This window comes from Ostreococcus lucimarinus, chromosome 14, assembly GCF_000092065.1.
Source record: "Ostreococcus lucimarinus CCE9901 chromosome 14, complete sequence".
NCBI lineage: Eukaryota > Viridiplantae > Chlorophyta > Mamiellophyceae > Mamiellales > Bathycoccaceae > Ostreococcus > Ostreococcus sp. 'lucimarinus'.
This window is the reverse complement of record NC_009368.1, coordinates 482,412-496,537: the sequence shown is the minus strand read 5'-3', so window position 1 is coordinate 496,537 and position 14,126 is coordinate 482,412. Positions and strand designations below refer to the sequence as shown.

At 51.8% G+C, this 14,126-nt stretch overlaps 6 protein-coding genes across 6 annotated transcripts; 3 read left to right on the top strand and 3 right to left on the bottom strand.

Annotated features, from left to right (window-relative positions):
- Positions 1–4: 4 nt before the first annotated feature.
- Positions 5–544, bottom strand: OSTLU_6922 (predicted protein; the record flags this gene model as incomplete). Its single annotated transcript, XM_001421261.1, has 1 exon — positions 5–544. A coding segment is annotated over one exon (540 nt), but the record flags the coding sequence as incomplete, so codon positions are not given.
- A 730-nt stretch (positions 545–1,274) lies between these two features.
- On the bottom strand, positions 1,275–1,478 carry OSTLU_27550 (predicted protein; the record flags this gene model as incomplete). Its single annotated transcript, XM_001421260.1, has 1 exon — positions 1,275–1,478. The coding sequence occupies one exon, from the start codon at positions 1,476–1,478 to the stop codon at positions 1,275–1,277; it is 204 nt and encodes a 67-aa protein (XP_001421297.1).
- Positions 1,479–1,606: 128 nt separating this feature from the next.
- On the top strand, positions 1,607–1,810 carry OSTLU_27549 (predicted protein; the record flags this gene model as incomplete). Its single annotated transcript, XM_001421443.1, has 1 exon — positions 1,607–1,810. The coding sequence occupies one exon, from the start codon at positions 1,607–1,609 to the stop codon at positions 1,808–1,810; it is 204 nt and encodes a 67-aa protein (XP_001421480.1).
- Positions 1,811–1,967: 157 nt separating this feature from the next.
- On the top strand, positions 1,968–4,037 carry OSTLU_27548 (predicted protein; the record flags this gene model as incomplete). The annotated part of the gene is made up of 1 exon (XM_001421442.1): positions 1,968–4,037. One exon carries the CDS (start codon positions 1,968–1,970, stop codon positions 4,035–4,037), a length of 2,070 nt encoding a protein of 689 aa, XP_001421479.1.
- A 425-nt stretch (positions 4,038–4,462) lies between these two features.
- OSTLU_93712 (predicted protein) lies at positions 4,463–5,272 on the top strand (the record flags this gene model as incomplete). Its single annotated transcript, XM_001421441.1, has 1 exon — positions 4,463–5,272. The coding sequence occupies one exon, from the start codon at positions 4,463–4,465 to the stop codon at positions 5,270–5,272; it is 810 nt and encodes a 269-aa protein (XP_001421478.1).
- A 217-nt stretch (positions 5,273–5,489) lies between these two features.
- Positions 5,490–11,952, bottom strand: OSTLU_25537 (predicted protein; the record flags this gene model as incomplete). The annotated part of the gene is made up of 1 exon (XM_001421259.1): positions 5,490–11,952. The coding sequence occupies one exon, from the start codon at positions 11,950–11,952 to the stop codon at positions 5,542–5,544; it is 6,411 nt and encodes a 2,136-aa protein (XP_001421296.1). The 3' UTR covers positions 5,490–5,541.
- Between the last annotated feature and the right edge of the window lie 2,174 nt (positions 11,953–14,126).

The following is a 14,126-nucleotide window of genomic DNA, read 5'->3' as shown; positions in this document are numbered from 1 at the left end:
CCACCTCAAGTAAGGTTTGATCGAAGTGCCAAGTTGCCATACCATCTGCTGGCGGTCCCATGCGTAATAGCGTGGCGACCATCTCGCTAACCTGTCGCACACTTTGAACCTGCGAGTCTAATAACTCGCCTTCAATAAAATCGCACATATGTGCGTCTCCTGCATCCTCAGCGACGCGATGCAGTTCACACAGTTTCTCTTTATTCAACTTTTCGAGACTCAAACTCAGCTCCAGGGCTAATAGTGCGCATCCTTTCTCCGGGCGATCGTATTCACTCTGTGGTGGTAACAATTGTTGGAGCTCAACTTTGCCGCCTCGTAAGTTCATGTACTCCATGAGTTGTTCCGCATGCGCACGCTCCTCCAGTGACTCTTTTCGAAAGTGTTCAGCAAAGCCAGCCAATGCGATATTGTCACGATTGAAGTACGCCCACATGGCGTGATAGACGTACGAAATATTGTACTCGACATTGATTTGCTCGTTGAGTGCTCGTTCACACTGGTTACTGAACCCACTCCTTGCGAACGAATAATCCACGCTTGTCTGCGCTGGGTACGCCTCCGATGCATCAACTATGATTTGCGCCTCTTCACTCAACGGCGTACTTTCGGACGGATCAGAATGTGTGCGCGTAGTTGTTCGTGAACGGCGTAGTCTTATCTTCGAATTGCTTACGGCTGTCGACGACGAAGGTGCTGTTAACGTCGCTTGAGTATAGGCAGCCATTTCGATACGTACACGTTGTGGATGTACTTTTGTGCTGCCGTATGGTCGTTCGAGTGGTGGCTGGCCGTCTACAGGAACGAGTTCCGCGTCGAAGAGTGATCGCTCACGGGGTGCCCTCGATCTCATCCAGTCTCCCTTTTCAGGCGTCGATTGTATAAGGCGGGCACGTGCCGACCACGAGGTTACTTACCCTTGGCCCATTCCTCGACGCAACAATGCTCAAAGTCTCCGCCGTTAAGGTAAAGAGTACGCAGATACCAGATTTCGTATTGTCAAGAACCGCGCCACGCGCCGTGCGCGTCGTCTCGCGCCCGACGCGGGTTGCAGCACGGACGGTACAATCTGAGTCCACGGACAAGGCGTGCTGCCCGAAAGACTGTGATGCTTGTGGCCCCGACAAATGCGCGTGTCCCGATGCGACCACGTGTAAGTCGTGCGGATGCACCTCCTGCGCGTGTCCGTCGTGCGAGTGCAAAAACTCATGCTCCAAGTGCATAGACAATTGCTGCTGTTGACCTCGCGCGGGTGGACTGAGCACCTCATCCAATCAATTGTACATTAATAGTGTTATAAGTGTTAATATATGTATATATGAGGTATATATAGCTCGCATGAGCCACGCCATCCTCAGTCTGAGACGCAACTTTTCCGTGACCACCGACAGGTAGGCACTGTCGTCATATAATAAGTGTGGCTTAACTATGAAATTGTATGGTGTACCATCGGACATCGCGCGCAATATATTGGACATAACTTTTCATACTTAAAGGGGAGCGGCGTGGTACACGAGGGACCATCTCACCACGAAGAAATGGGCACCTCTGGTACCTAAAATTTGGCACCTTCGTTCACGCGCGAGGTCGCGCGACCACTTGAGCCATGAACGGGAGCGAATCATCAGAGAAGACACGGACACATGGATCATCGGCCACCCGTCTTCGCCGTGTGCTTTGCAGTACCCCGATCTCGTCGAAAAAGTGGCAAAATGTTGACCAGTGGGGCGTGCTGGCGTGCTTTTCCAGGCTGTTGAAAAACTTGAAAATCAGTCATCGCGCCGATGTGACCAGGAAAAACACGGCTTAAAGAATTCTTTTCTTATGTGATATATATGGACGCCAGAGAATTTACGAACGGCATGCATCTGATCCCACTCGACCAGGACAAGGAGCCAACATGCGGCAGGGGGTTCCTCGATGAAGCAAACTATGAACGGAATACGCAGAAAGTCATCCCAGGAGAAATGTACGGCGTGCTGACAGGGCGACCGAACCGTGTCCTCGTCATCGACTGGGATTGTTACGGTGGCAAGTGCGAGTTTGAACTCACGGAAGAAATGTTGACGCGCAAGGTCGGCGGGGAAGGCGCGTATATCGTCAAAACGCGATCAGGCGGGTACCACACGTACTTCGCATGGGACGAAGAACGATTCGGCGATTGGAAAGGCACGGTGGGCATCGAAGGGTTCGTCGATATCCGTACGACGGGTAACTACGTGGTCGGTGCCGATGCCCCGGGCTACGAGCTACTCCGAGGCGACATCAACAATTTACCACCGATGCCCAACGATTTGTACAGTTTCCTTGATGGCAAAGTCGGTCACAAGGTCGAACGCGCGGACACGGAGTGCAGCTTTACGCAAGCATCTGTGACACCTTTGCTCGAGGAAATGGGGTTCACGGGCATACATTGGCTCAGTGGAGCGACATCGTATGATTTTGAATGCGACCAATGTCGCCCACAGCGAGGCACCACTGTGGGCCAATGTCCTTGCTGTGGGGGCTTCCACGAAGGCAATGGAAGGGGCGGTGGGAATCACTTTTACGTCGCCGAGGTCGGTCTCGGCGTGCTCACCGTGAAAAACCATGGCAACTGCAAGCCCAGACAGTTTCGCTTTGAGGTTGGGTGTTTGGTGACCGGTATCACCGAAAAGGAGCAGAACGAAATCAAAGAGGGCACGTCTGCGGGCTACATCGAGGTCCGCCGTGAGTTCGAGAAGCACGTCGCAAAGATCTTAACCAAGGACCTCTTCTGCGACGATAGCTGTTATGGAACCACCGGGGACATTACCAAGTACAGCGAGGCCGCTTTGGTGAGGCGCTATCGAGAGCTCTCCTTTGTCGATGAGAACGGTGTCTTGAGGAAAGGCAAGAAAAACGGGTTCATCGAAAAGTGGCTCGACGACGACAATAAACGGGTGTACGATAACCTCGACGTCGTCCCGAAAAACTGCAGCAACAAGACGTACAATCTGTGGCGAGGCTACCCGGTCGAAGGCATCCCCAGTGAACTGGGCAAAGAGGGCGACGTGAAGCCTTTCCTCGAGCTCCTCCTGGTGCTATGTGGCGGTTCAGAAAATGCGCTCGAGTACGCTTCGAATTGGTTCGCGTGTCTCTTCCAGAGACCCGAAGAGAAGCCGATCACGTCGCTCGTGTTTCGAGGAGTCCAAGGTACCGGCAAGGGCACTTTCCTGCACCTGCTTCACGCGCTCATGGGCAAGACGTTTCACGAGACGGCTGATCCGAAAAAGGACATATTTGGGACGCATGCGAACATGATTGAAGGCAAAAAGTGCCTCGCGTTGAACGAAGCAGATGAGTGCATCATGAAAATGTATAGAAAGTTGCTGAAGTCGATGCTCACGGACACGAGTTTCACAATCAACCCGAAGCACGTGCAGCTGTACGTCATCATGAATCTGGTTGGGTTCCTATTTTTCTCGAACGACGACTACCCGGTCTTTCTGGAAATGAGTGATCGTCGGTTCGTCGTCATGGAGCCACTGCTCACGCACTTGAACGACCAGACTGGATTCTTGAAGGAATTCCGCGAGGTTTACATCAGGGATCCGAGGAACTTGAGGGCAATCTACGACCATCTCATGGGGCTCGACCTATCGACCTTTGACTACGTCAAAGACAGACCTACGACCGATGCGTATTCGGAAATGAAGCGTGGATGCATGCCCAAGTTCACTCGATGGTTTGAGCATTGCGTCACTGTTGAATTCCCTGAGAAGTGGGTTGGAAATAAAATCCGCAACAGTGACATCTTCATCGAATACCAGACGTGGTTGCCAGCGGCTGCGCGCGGTCAAGATAGCGCGACGAAGGTCGGTAATAAGCTCAAGGACTTCTTCAAGAAGGAAAAGGGCCACAGGGTCCCAATGCAAGAGGACCACCTGAGGCAAGGTAGGGACGAGAAGGGCGTTTATTGGGAAATTGACCGCGACGGGTGCTTCGAGTGGCTGAAGAACAATGGGTACACGGGGGAGACGGAGCTCGCGCCGGCGGTCGTCTGGTGCTCATACTAATTTTGTAATTCGTACATTTGCAATATGAAGACTCAACAAGACACCAAAAAGACCATGGTTTGGATCCTGACGAAATGACGAATGACGAACTGTTTTCATAAAGGTCTACACTGTTGCTTGTCATAGATCTAAAATAAAAATAAACATTAAAATATTTTAACATTTCGTCATTTTCATCATTGGTACACACAAAGTGTGACCGAACGACGGGCTGACGAATTTCGGGACGACAAAACAAGTTCGTCATTTCGTCAGGTCTCGACGGATCACGAACGTCCAGGTGTGAAATCGGGCGGTTCGATATCTACATCCCGGACCTTGCACCCCACGCAGCGACACGAGTACCTATGGTCTCTCGAATGTGACTGCAAACCGCAGGAGGAGGCAACAATATTTTCTTAGGGATAGATAGGTAACCAGGACAAATGCCGTCGGGATGCGTGTACGAAATGTATAGCGATAATGCGAAATGTGACAAAACGTACATCGGATCGACGACAGGTTCGATCAGAGCGCGCCTTGCCTCGCATAAATACGCACGGCATCCAATCTTCACGTTTGGCGACGCGGACGTGAGAGTTCTCGAAAAGGACATTCCAGCTGGAGAGCTCCATCAACGTAAAAGTGCCTACATGAGAGAGAAGCGTGACGGCTTATTCAACTCCCGAGCTACTGGACGCAGCCAGAAGCAGGCGTGCCACGAGAACGTGGACGAGAGTCCGGCCTACAGCAGAGCTCAATATACGCCGAAGCGGGACGGCGGCGATGGTAACTACAGACAACTCAATTATTACAAGCAGCACGCGAAAAGATACTGCGTAAGACGTGCCTCAAGAATGCTCGAGCGCGCGGCACGCTGCCTTCGAAGCGCAGTCTCGACAAGTATCAATTTACGGTCGATGAGTTGCGTGGCTTGGTTTGACCACTTCACTCACACGATTGGTTCCCGGAGAAATCTTACATGTGGTACATCAACGTCGATGTGCGGTTTTATCATGTTGGGGGGGCCCCAACTCAAACAAAAAAAAAGTTTATTTTTATTACTCTTACTACTCTTTTTTCAAAAAAAAAAAATTAAGTTTAAAGTAGCATTGCGGCCGCGCCTGGGCCTGAAGCCGATGGTCATTTCGGTTTCAAACCATGGTCGCCGAGTCGTGAAATCAGGCACGCCGAGCTCGACGTCCTGTGTATCGGCGGTCACGTCTCTAGTGCACTCGAAACACCTGACATGGTGACATCGGCCGACTCGAGCGGAGTCCACGAAACGTAAAAGTAGACCTACACTTGTAATCCAAAAATCGAACCGTGTCCCGCCTCGTTCATGGTTTAATGTACATCCACGCCTTGCGTTCAGAGATTCGATTCTGAAGAGATCTTAAGCGAGGGTGCCGAAATCTTAAGCGAAATCTCACGCGACTCTTCGACGCCAGTACCGCCTGCCTTTTCCGTGAGGTCGATTGTACTTACCACAATGCCAATAATAGGATGGTTTGAAATGATTTGTTTAAATTGTGGCACCGTAGTTCGTTGAGACTCGTTCAAGTAGAATGCGTTTGCCCGACGTTCGCGAGCGTCGAAATGCGACGAACGCTACCACAGACGCTAGGCTGACGAGAACACAGCAGACAGAGATATAGTACCAGTCTGATTCTAGCAGTCTCGCCTTTGGTCTCGCCATCGCGCGAGGGTAAGTCTCTAAGTCTTCAGAACCCAACCGCGCGCTGGCTGATGCGCTCAGTGCGCAGCCATTTGCGGTCTTTCGGGATATATCGACGCATCCTGTCATATGCATTGTGTCATCATTACCCGCAAATCTCCCAAATCCGTGCTCATAAAAGAAGCACGTAAACCGCCAGTTAGGATCATTATGACGGCCGGTTCGAAATCCCCAGGCAGGTAAACCCTTGCTTTTAGCGATGTCCCGACATTCTCGTGGAGTCCGTTTTGGATTTCCTCCCTCATTACGATGACGGCCACCGGAGTACCCTTGGACATAAGTGAGTTTTCTCATCACTTTCATTGAGGCTATTTCTCCCGTCCAGCCTCCCAAAATCGAGAATTTCAACTTTCCGATGCCGTAGCCTGCATCTGTCGCGCGGCGCGCCAATCTCGGAGTTTGCTTTATACGCCAGAGCGATAGTACACCGTCGCGATTCTGACACTTGTCGGAAGACGCATCTCTGATGCCAAAAGTCGCATATCCAGCCTCCTCAGGCACAACAGAGACTTCATCGCCGTGACGCACGTGAAACATGATCATTTTGCAATATTCTGCATCGCCGTACGCAGCAATGTACCTAATGAGAGCACTTGGGGTGGCTGATAGATCTGACATCACGTAAACGTTGGCAGTTCGTGTTTGGATCCATGTTCCTAGCGTAGTTGCTTCGATTGGCATAAACGTCGATTTGCGTGAGACACCGCTCGGTCGCGGAAATCTTGTAGCTCCAACTATATTCTCTTCGTGTTCCTTGCCCTCTGTGTCCAGTTTATGAAAATCGTGTACTCCCATTGTACTAGAGGTGACGACTGCTCGTGCTTGATTATAACCGCGCAGCTCAACCTCGTAGTCTGGATGGATCCTTATAGACTTGATGCTTCGCACAAACGCTCTGAGGTTCGTGAGCTTAAATCCGGCGTCTGAGTCTGCCTCGAGCGTCTTAAAGTTATAAAAACCGGAAGTCAGGGGCAGACTATCACCGGTAAATCCCACACCTTTGTAAGCAGTTACGATTGCCGAGGCGACTCTCATGGAAGAGATTTGTATTCCGATGGATTGGCGATAAATTTCGTTCGCTTGGTTTGTAACCCACAGGAACGACGATTGTTCGGAATGCGGTGAGACTGAAACATAATTGGCATCAATACCGCCGAATTCGCTATAACGATGTACGAGGGACCAGTTATCCTCGCCCCCATCGGCACGGATTTTAAAAAGATGACCATTCGTACTGGTTCCGTAAACATAGCGCTTTCCAACGTCCAGCTGCTTTATCATCGTATTTGATTCGAACATCCTGACACCGCAGATAGTTAACGGTGCTGCTTTACCATATAGGGTGGCGTATACGTAGCGCCCAGAGATGGCATCGCCGCAGTCGAATATATTCCAGGCAGTATTCGGCGATCCCAACGTCTGCCCGCACTGTTTGTTACTCGGATGATCCTTTACGTAGGAGTTATGATTGCTGATGTAGACGCGGAGGCCGATAAAGCGGTCACTGCAGCAGTCGTTGCGATTCAACAACTCCACCGAACTCAAGGTCCTCGTCGTCCCCATATCAAGTCGCCACCATGGGTCGGACGCATGATTCGTGTGCGTGCACGTGCCACCCCCCCAGCGCCCATTTGGAGTCGACGTCAACGGGCGGCTTGCAACGCCATTATGTGCTGTGCTATGTTGACCCGCGTTCTTCTTAGTCAGGGACATTAAATCACTCATATATCCGCATCCACCGGTAATTTTTGCCATTGTTCCACCCCATCCACCGCCTTTGATAAGGCCTTGAGCAACGGTGAGGCCGCGCACAGACGCGACCTGTGCGGGTGCCCAATACCCGCTCGTTCTCGCGCCGTTATAGTACTTCCAACCGTTGCTCAGAGGCATCAACTGCAGCCCAGTCATTGCAAATACGATGCCGCTCAGGCTCAACCAACCGTGGCCCTTGCCACCACGTGACCATTTGATCACCCCCCCCGGTGACACGTTCACTCGCGCTTGCTTATCGCTGTTGTTCGTGGTGAAGATGAGAGCTTGTTTCGGACGACAACCCGGAGGAAGAGTGCCGATAGTAGAACCCCAGTTACTACCGCGTACTAATCCACTCAAGACCACGAGGCCGTCGGCGCACGAGTACTCAGCAGGCGACCAGTAGCCACTCGTGCCACTGTAGTGCGCCCAACCATTGCTCAGAGGTAAAAGCGCGTTGCCACTGGTCGAAAAGACAATGTTACTTAGGCTCAACCATCCGTGACCCTTGCCGCCGGCACCCCATTTGATCGTCCCGTCGGCGTATACGTTCACTCGCGCCTGCTCATCGTGGTTATTCGTGGTGAAGATGAGTGCTTTCGTCGGACGACACCCTGACGGGAGAGTACCGATGACCTGCCCCCAGCCATGATTTTTTGTCTTCACGAGCCCAGTCACAGAAACGAGGCCGTTCGAGCACGAGTATTGGGCTGGCGACCAGTAGCCATTCATGCCACTATAATGTTCCCAATAACGCGAGTTTAGGGAAAGATAGTTGAGACCGCTCGTGGCGTACGTGATTCCGCTTAGACTCAACCAGCCAGCTACTTTATGACCAGCGTTGAAATTAATACTACCGTCAGTCTTCAAATCGACACGAGCCATATATTTGTCATTGTTCACAGTAAATATGAGACGTTTTACGGGTGCGGATGCGCCGATGACACGCCACGATCCAGTACACGGATGCACGCAGAAATATACTTTATTCGTCGTCGATACCGCCCAGACATCGCCACTTGGGCCTATTGAGATATGCTTCATCGTATCTGGCGCATTTACACGTGTCCATGAACCCTCGTGTGTGTTCACGAGATGCCTGTATACGTATCCCGAGTACGTCACCCCCCAAACGTACAAACTTCCAGCATCCAGCTGGGTGAGCCTGGTATACTCCCATTTGGTCTTGCAAGAGGTTTGATGTGGCATGCAGTGATAAGCGTTGCCGTAAGGTTTACGAATCGCCCATACATGGCCTGTGGGCCCAACAGAAATATGACTCCACTTCAGTGTCAAAAAGTCCGACCAGTCACCAGAATTATCAACTGGCTTTGTATTTGCGACGTCATCTGCGTGAATACTATATACTTCTTCACGACCCGCGTCAACCATACTTGCAGTTCCATAAACTCTTTGCCATGTCGGTCTAGAAAGGTCACCGATGGATTCAGTTGCGCGGCGGACATCTGATACGCTGGATATGAACTGCATGCCTCGACCGTTGAAACTGCGTCCCTCGTATACTTCAACCACAGATCCTTCTCTTAGAAAGATGGAATTAACATGCCTGTCCCCGACTGTCGGACCGAGACTGGTGTAGTCAAATGCATGCTCAAGTTTTGATTCATGATCGCCATGGAAATTGGGTTGCGTATAAAGCGTCACAGGCGCCTCCAAGATGGCGATGCTCCGAGTTCTGTCATTGAAATTTGCCCAGGCAAACTTCGTGTTCGGGAATGATCCGCGTAAGGATGAATAGAACCTCGCATGGTTACCATACAGCGTCGCCGAACTCCCGAGCGTCAGGTATTGACCTTTCAGGTCGCGCCCGGCGTACAGTTTAACAACAAACCCGGCTCGAACAATCACACTACTCAACGTCCGATCGCGCAAATTATTCGTCGACCTGGGGGTAACATGTGCCGCAGGAAGTTGCATATAGAATCCAGTGGATTTGACGACTGCGAGCGATTGTTCGGGGTCGCGTCCGATCGAACAACCGTATAGGCAGGTTGAACGATCGCTACCGTACCGAGTAGAACATAACTTTCCTTCGGATGCAACGACATCAGCGCAAGATGTTGCGAGGTTGTACATGTAACCATTAATGTGACGAGAAGTCGTTGCAGATGCACAGTAAGAGTTACATGTCCGCTCGTCGGTTCCACGCACGCGGACGACGCATGCCTGTAGGCAGCTTAGATACTGGTTACTTCCGATGGATTCATCCGTATTGCAGCAGTGTTTCTTCACCGCGCACATCGCTTTACATTTACTGATTGAACCAGCATGTTCTGGGCCAACTGATTTTGGCGCTTCTTCGTGAAACTCGGCTGCAATGTCAGAAACGACAAAGGACGTCATTGAATACAAACGGTTGTTGAGTTTTGACTTATAGCTACGAATCACTGTCTCGCTCCCCTTAAATGCTTCATCACCACCGGTAAACGCAAGTAAGAATTTACCCTCAGGAATCCTCACGCTTGAGGGCTTAAAATTCTTCATTCCCGTCGGGTTTGCCTCAGCATCGGCAAGAAGGTTCACCCCAGACGCCGGTAACCGGATTTCTCGACTCACGGAAATTCCACCATTTTGTTCAATCACACCGGCACCAGCAACTATGCACTCATCCGTCTTGATCGCCTCCACTGCAGCAGTCGCATGCGAGCCCACGTCGGACCAAGCAGCCTGACCCTCACCACAAGGATTACCATCTGTCTTGACACAAACAGGCGTTACGCATCGCCCTTTCGTGACCGAAAATTCACCACTTGGTTCGTCGCCGCCGGGGATTTCTTTTGAGACACTGATGCCGATGAGCCCGGCGTCGTTTGAAACGAACGTGACTCCGGGATCAAACGAGGGGAGTAATGGCATGGTGATATCGGCCGCGAACGCAAATGTACTCGAGGTGCCCGGAACTGAATCCATAGACTTCCAAACACTGAGTCCCGCCAACATCGTCCCATCAGCACCGTAGCCACCAAACGATATACCTGCGTAAGCGCAGGAGCCGAAATAGCAAAATTTGTTCCCATCAATGTCAGCACCGATGCCAACCTCAGCAGATACACCTTTCATTGAGCCCCCTTTTACAGACGCGTCAAAAATCAACCCCAGCGTAGCTGCTGGTTTGGAATCCGCTGGGATAACTCCTGGACAAGTGGCTTGGACTTTTTCCAGGAGGACGCCAATCGCCGTCACCATCAAGTCCGCATGCGGCATAGCCACTGTCCAAAGAGTATTGCAGATGACATGATCGAGTTTGTAGAAGAAGTCAGTCCCCTTCTTCTCCTCGAACATTTTCGCAAACGCATTCCAGCTTGATATTTGTTCGATGACAACTTTTTGTATCACCTCCATAACATCGACTGGCGACACTTTGCACTCAAGAGCGTTGAGCATAGACTCCACGATGAGAATCGCAGTATCCACAGCATCTTGCGCCGTTTCACCGACGACGTCCACGGCTTCAAAAATTATGCCACCGCCGGGGATAACGCGATTCGTCAACGACGCGCCCACAGCGGTGAATTTCTGAAGGTTCTCGAAACCGTACTTGCCGCCGATTTCGTTTGCCTTTTTGACAGCAGCGAGCGCTTGGCGTCCAACGGGATTATTCGCATTCATCTCCACGAAGGCTTCTCCACCGACTGCGAGTGCCTTGCCCGAAAGCGACTTCAAATCCCCCAAAGATGTGGGAAAGCTGTCAATCATGTCTGACAAAAATTTTTCTGGGTCGCTCATACGGTCATAGACCGCCGTCGCCGTGTTCCAAGCCATCGCCGCCGCGGAGCAACCCATCGCGTATGCGCTTGTGGCCGCACCCTTGGCGAATTCAAATCCAGCCGACGCCAACTCTGTCGCCGCTGCCGCTGCTGCGCTCGCGGCTGCCGTCCCTTGATCGTACAAAAATGTTGCCCCAGCCGCTGCTGCATCTACAGCACTATTGAGTCCATCTCCAGCCAGGTTCGCAGCATCTTCGGCAGCACCATGTGGATCTGACACGACATCCACCACCGCCTGAGCCACTGGCGGACAAGGTATCCCCCATGCACACCCCAGCGCCGCGGTTTCGTTCGCCACCGAACTCCTTGATGCTCCCGGTCCTTCGTGTGCGGTATCTTCAAGCTCGCCTTGAAACCCATCTGTCCTTTCAAACGCCAAGGTCGAACGCAAAAAACTTGCCAGAACGACAGTTAACAAAACGTGGATGATCGCGGTGGACCGTCGTCTGCTCGCGCACCTCCGCGCATGCAGCCCGTTCCGTATCAACCCAACCATGTCTACTACTCGAACGCCGCCGTCACAATTATTATCTTCGGGCGAAGTAACGTTGGTTTCACCCTCGTCTACTTGAACTTCATCGATCGTCCGAAGAAGACCGACTGTGTCGTCTTCACACGTGTTGACTGGTACATACAGTGGATCAGATTTCTTCGACATTGCGTGCGCGACGGAGAGTGCTGCCGACGGGATCCCCGCACTGTATCTCCGTCGGGACACTGAGACGCTAAACCCTAGCAAAAATCGAGTTTCAGAAAAGCCACGTTTTTGACACGTGTCCAGTGAAACCCGCGCGAAAAGTGGCCAATTCTGCAGTAAATGCCCGTACGGTTTTTTTAATGAACCAAAAAGTAAATGCAGTTATGGTGTTTCATTATTCCATACGAGTACTCCGAATGACGAGTCGTGACCCATACGGTAAAAATCACACGTCCCGCCGGTCCGGTCCCCATATACTATGGAATGTATGCCATTCATCCCGCGCATTGGCGGGGGTTATATTACTGTACTGTAATCAAAGCGCGGGATGTTGCCAAAGTATAGGCCAATGTATGAGACTTTGGGACACCTTTTAACCTCCCAAAGTGCTATATAAAGTGTCTGCCTTTACACGCGGGTGTTCAAGCCCTTAAATCCGTCACGAGCGGCACCAGCATCACTCGACGACGCGCGCGAGAGAGAGAGGCGGACAAAAGAAAACGCGCGCGTGGCCGAGAAAAGAAACAGTCGTTCGAGACTCACCCGTAACTCACCCGTTCGTTCGAGACTCACCCGCGCTATCACTCGAGGTTTCCGCCAACACCATCCGTGGCAACGAGGTCGAGAATCGAACGCCCATGACGGGCGTTGACGCACCGATGACGACGAGAAGAACAAGAACGCGCGATAGATGGATTGGGTGGAACTCGGCCGCGTTCATCCTCGTCGCTACGTTCGTGTTAATCGGAATTCACGGTCGAACGGCATATGCTTGGTGCGTTCCCGAAGGACGCTTGGGGCGCGCCATGAAAAAAGCGGGCGTGAACGTTCCCGAAGCCGCTCTTGGGTCGTTGGAGGATGATTTAACAAATTATTGGTGGCACGGAAGCCGCATTCCAGTCGGGAGTAACCTGATGGAGACTTATGAGTCTTTCGACGCGTGTGAACGCGAGTGCGACGCGAAAGGGTTCGCCTGCGCGGGTTTCAAGAAGGATCTGACCACGGACTTCTGTACTTTGGTCGGTCGCGGATTCGGGTTACAACGAGCGGCGGAGAGTGATTTTTATCGCAAGAAGAGTGTGCACTCCAAGGCCAAGTGGAAGGCGCACAAGGGGAAAATGGTTGCGTTTCCAGATCTTCTCGCTTGGCGCGCGGTGAACGGGAAATCAGAGACTGGGCTACGAACGCTTTGTGCAAGCGATTCCCAATGCCAAGGGTATTATACGTGCATAAACACGACGGACTGTGCCGCGCGGATGTACAAAAAGCACGACACGCTTGGACTTTCGACAACGCGTCCGTTTGATGTGTCGACGACGAGCGCGATGTTGCTCAAGAGCGTCACCGATGGCTCTTCGATGCTCAATGATGCAGATTTTGTCGTGCATTCAAGAGCGATACCGACGTGTGAAGGTACAGCTGGTGGCGCGCCGTGCGTCTTTCCCTTTACCACCGACTATAACGCGCGTCAAAGGCAGACAGTCGTTGAATTCTTTGAACCAACCCTTGTGGGTCGTGCGCCGGCCGAGCCTTCCACGAGACCTTGGTGCTACACCTCCAAGCCTGGCTTGTGGGGCTACGCTGATTGTTACGGTGAAGACCCACTTGGATTCCGATGGGAAATTAGCGAATGGAGTAACTGTTCGCGAAAGTGCGAGCGAGGTGGACAAACGCGGAGCGCGATTTGCGTCAACACCACATCCGGCGAGCAGCTCCAAGATCACATCTGTGGTGTTTTACCACAGACTTCTCGAGAGTGTAACACCCACTCTTGTAAAGCTGATTGTGCGCTTAAAATGGAAGATCGTTTCAAGTGTACGGCGTACTACGGCGACGTTCGAAGTGAGTTCATGTCCATTGATTCTCGCGCGCGCGCGTGCCATGATTACGGGTGCTGCTTTGATTTCGCCAAGAATCTGACCGGTCACGAGTGTTATCATGGCAACGAGATTGATGACACTGGATGTATTGACCCCATCGTCGGCGGAAGACTTTCGATACACTTGGAATGGAACCGTTTACAGTGCCCTGAGAGAAGAAATACAATCACTGGGACTATGGCGCCTCGCACGAAGACCAACGTAGTCACACAGTGTGGTCGCTCATGCTGCAGAGGTGACACGAAACTTGGACCC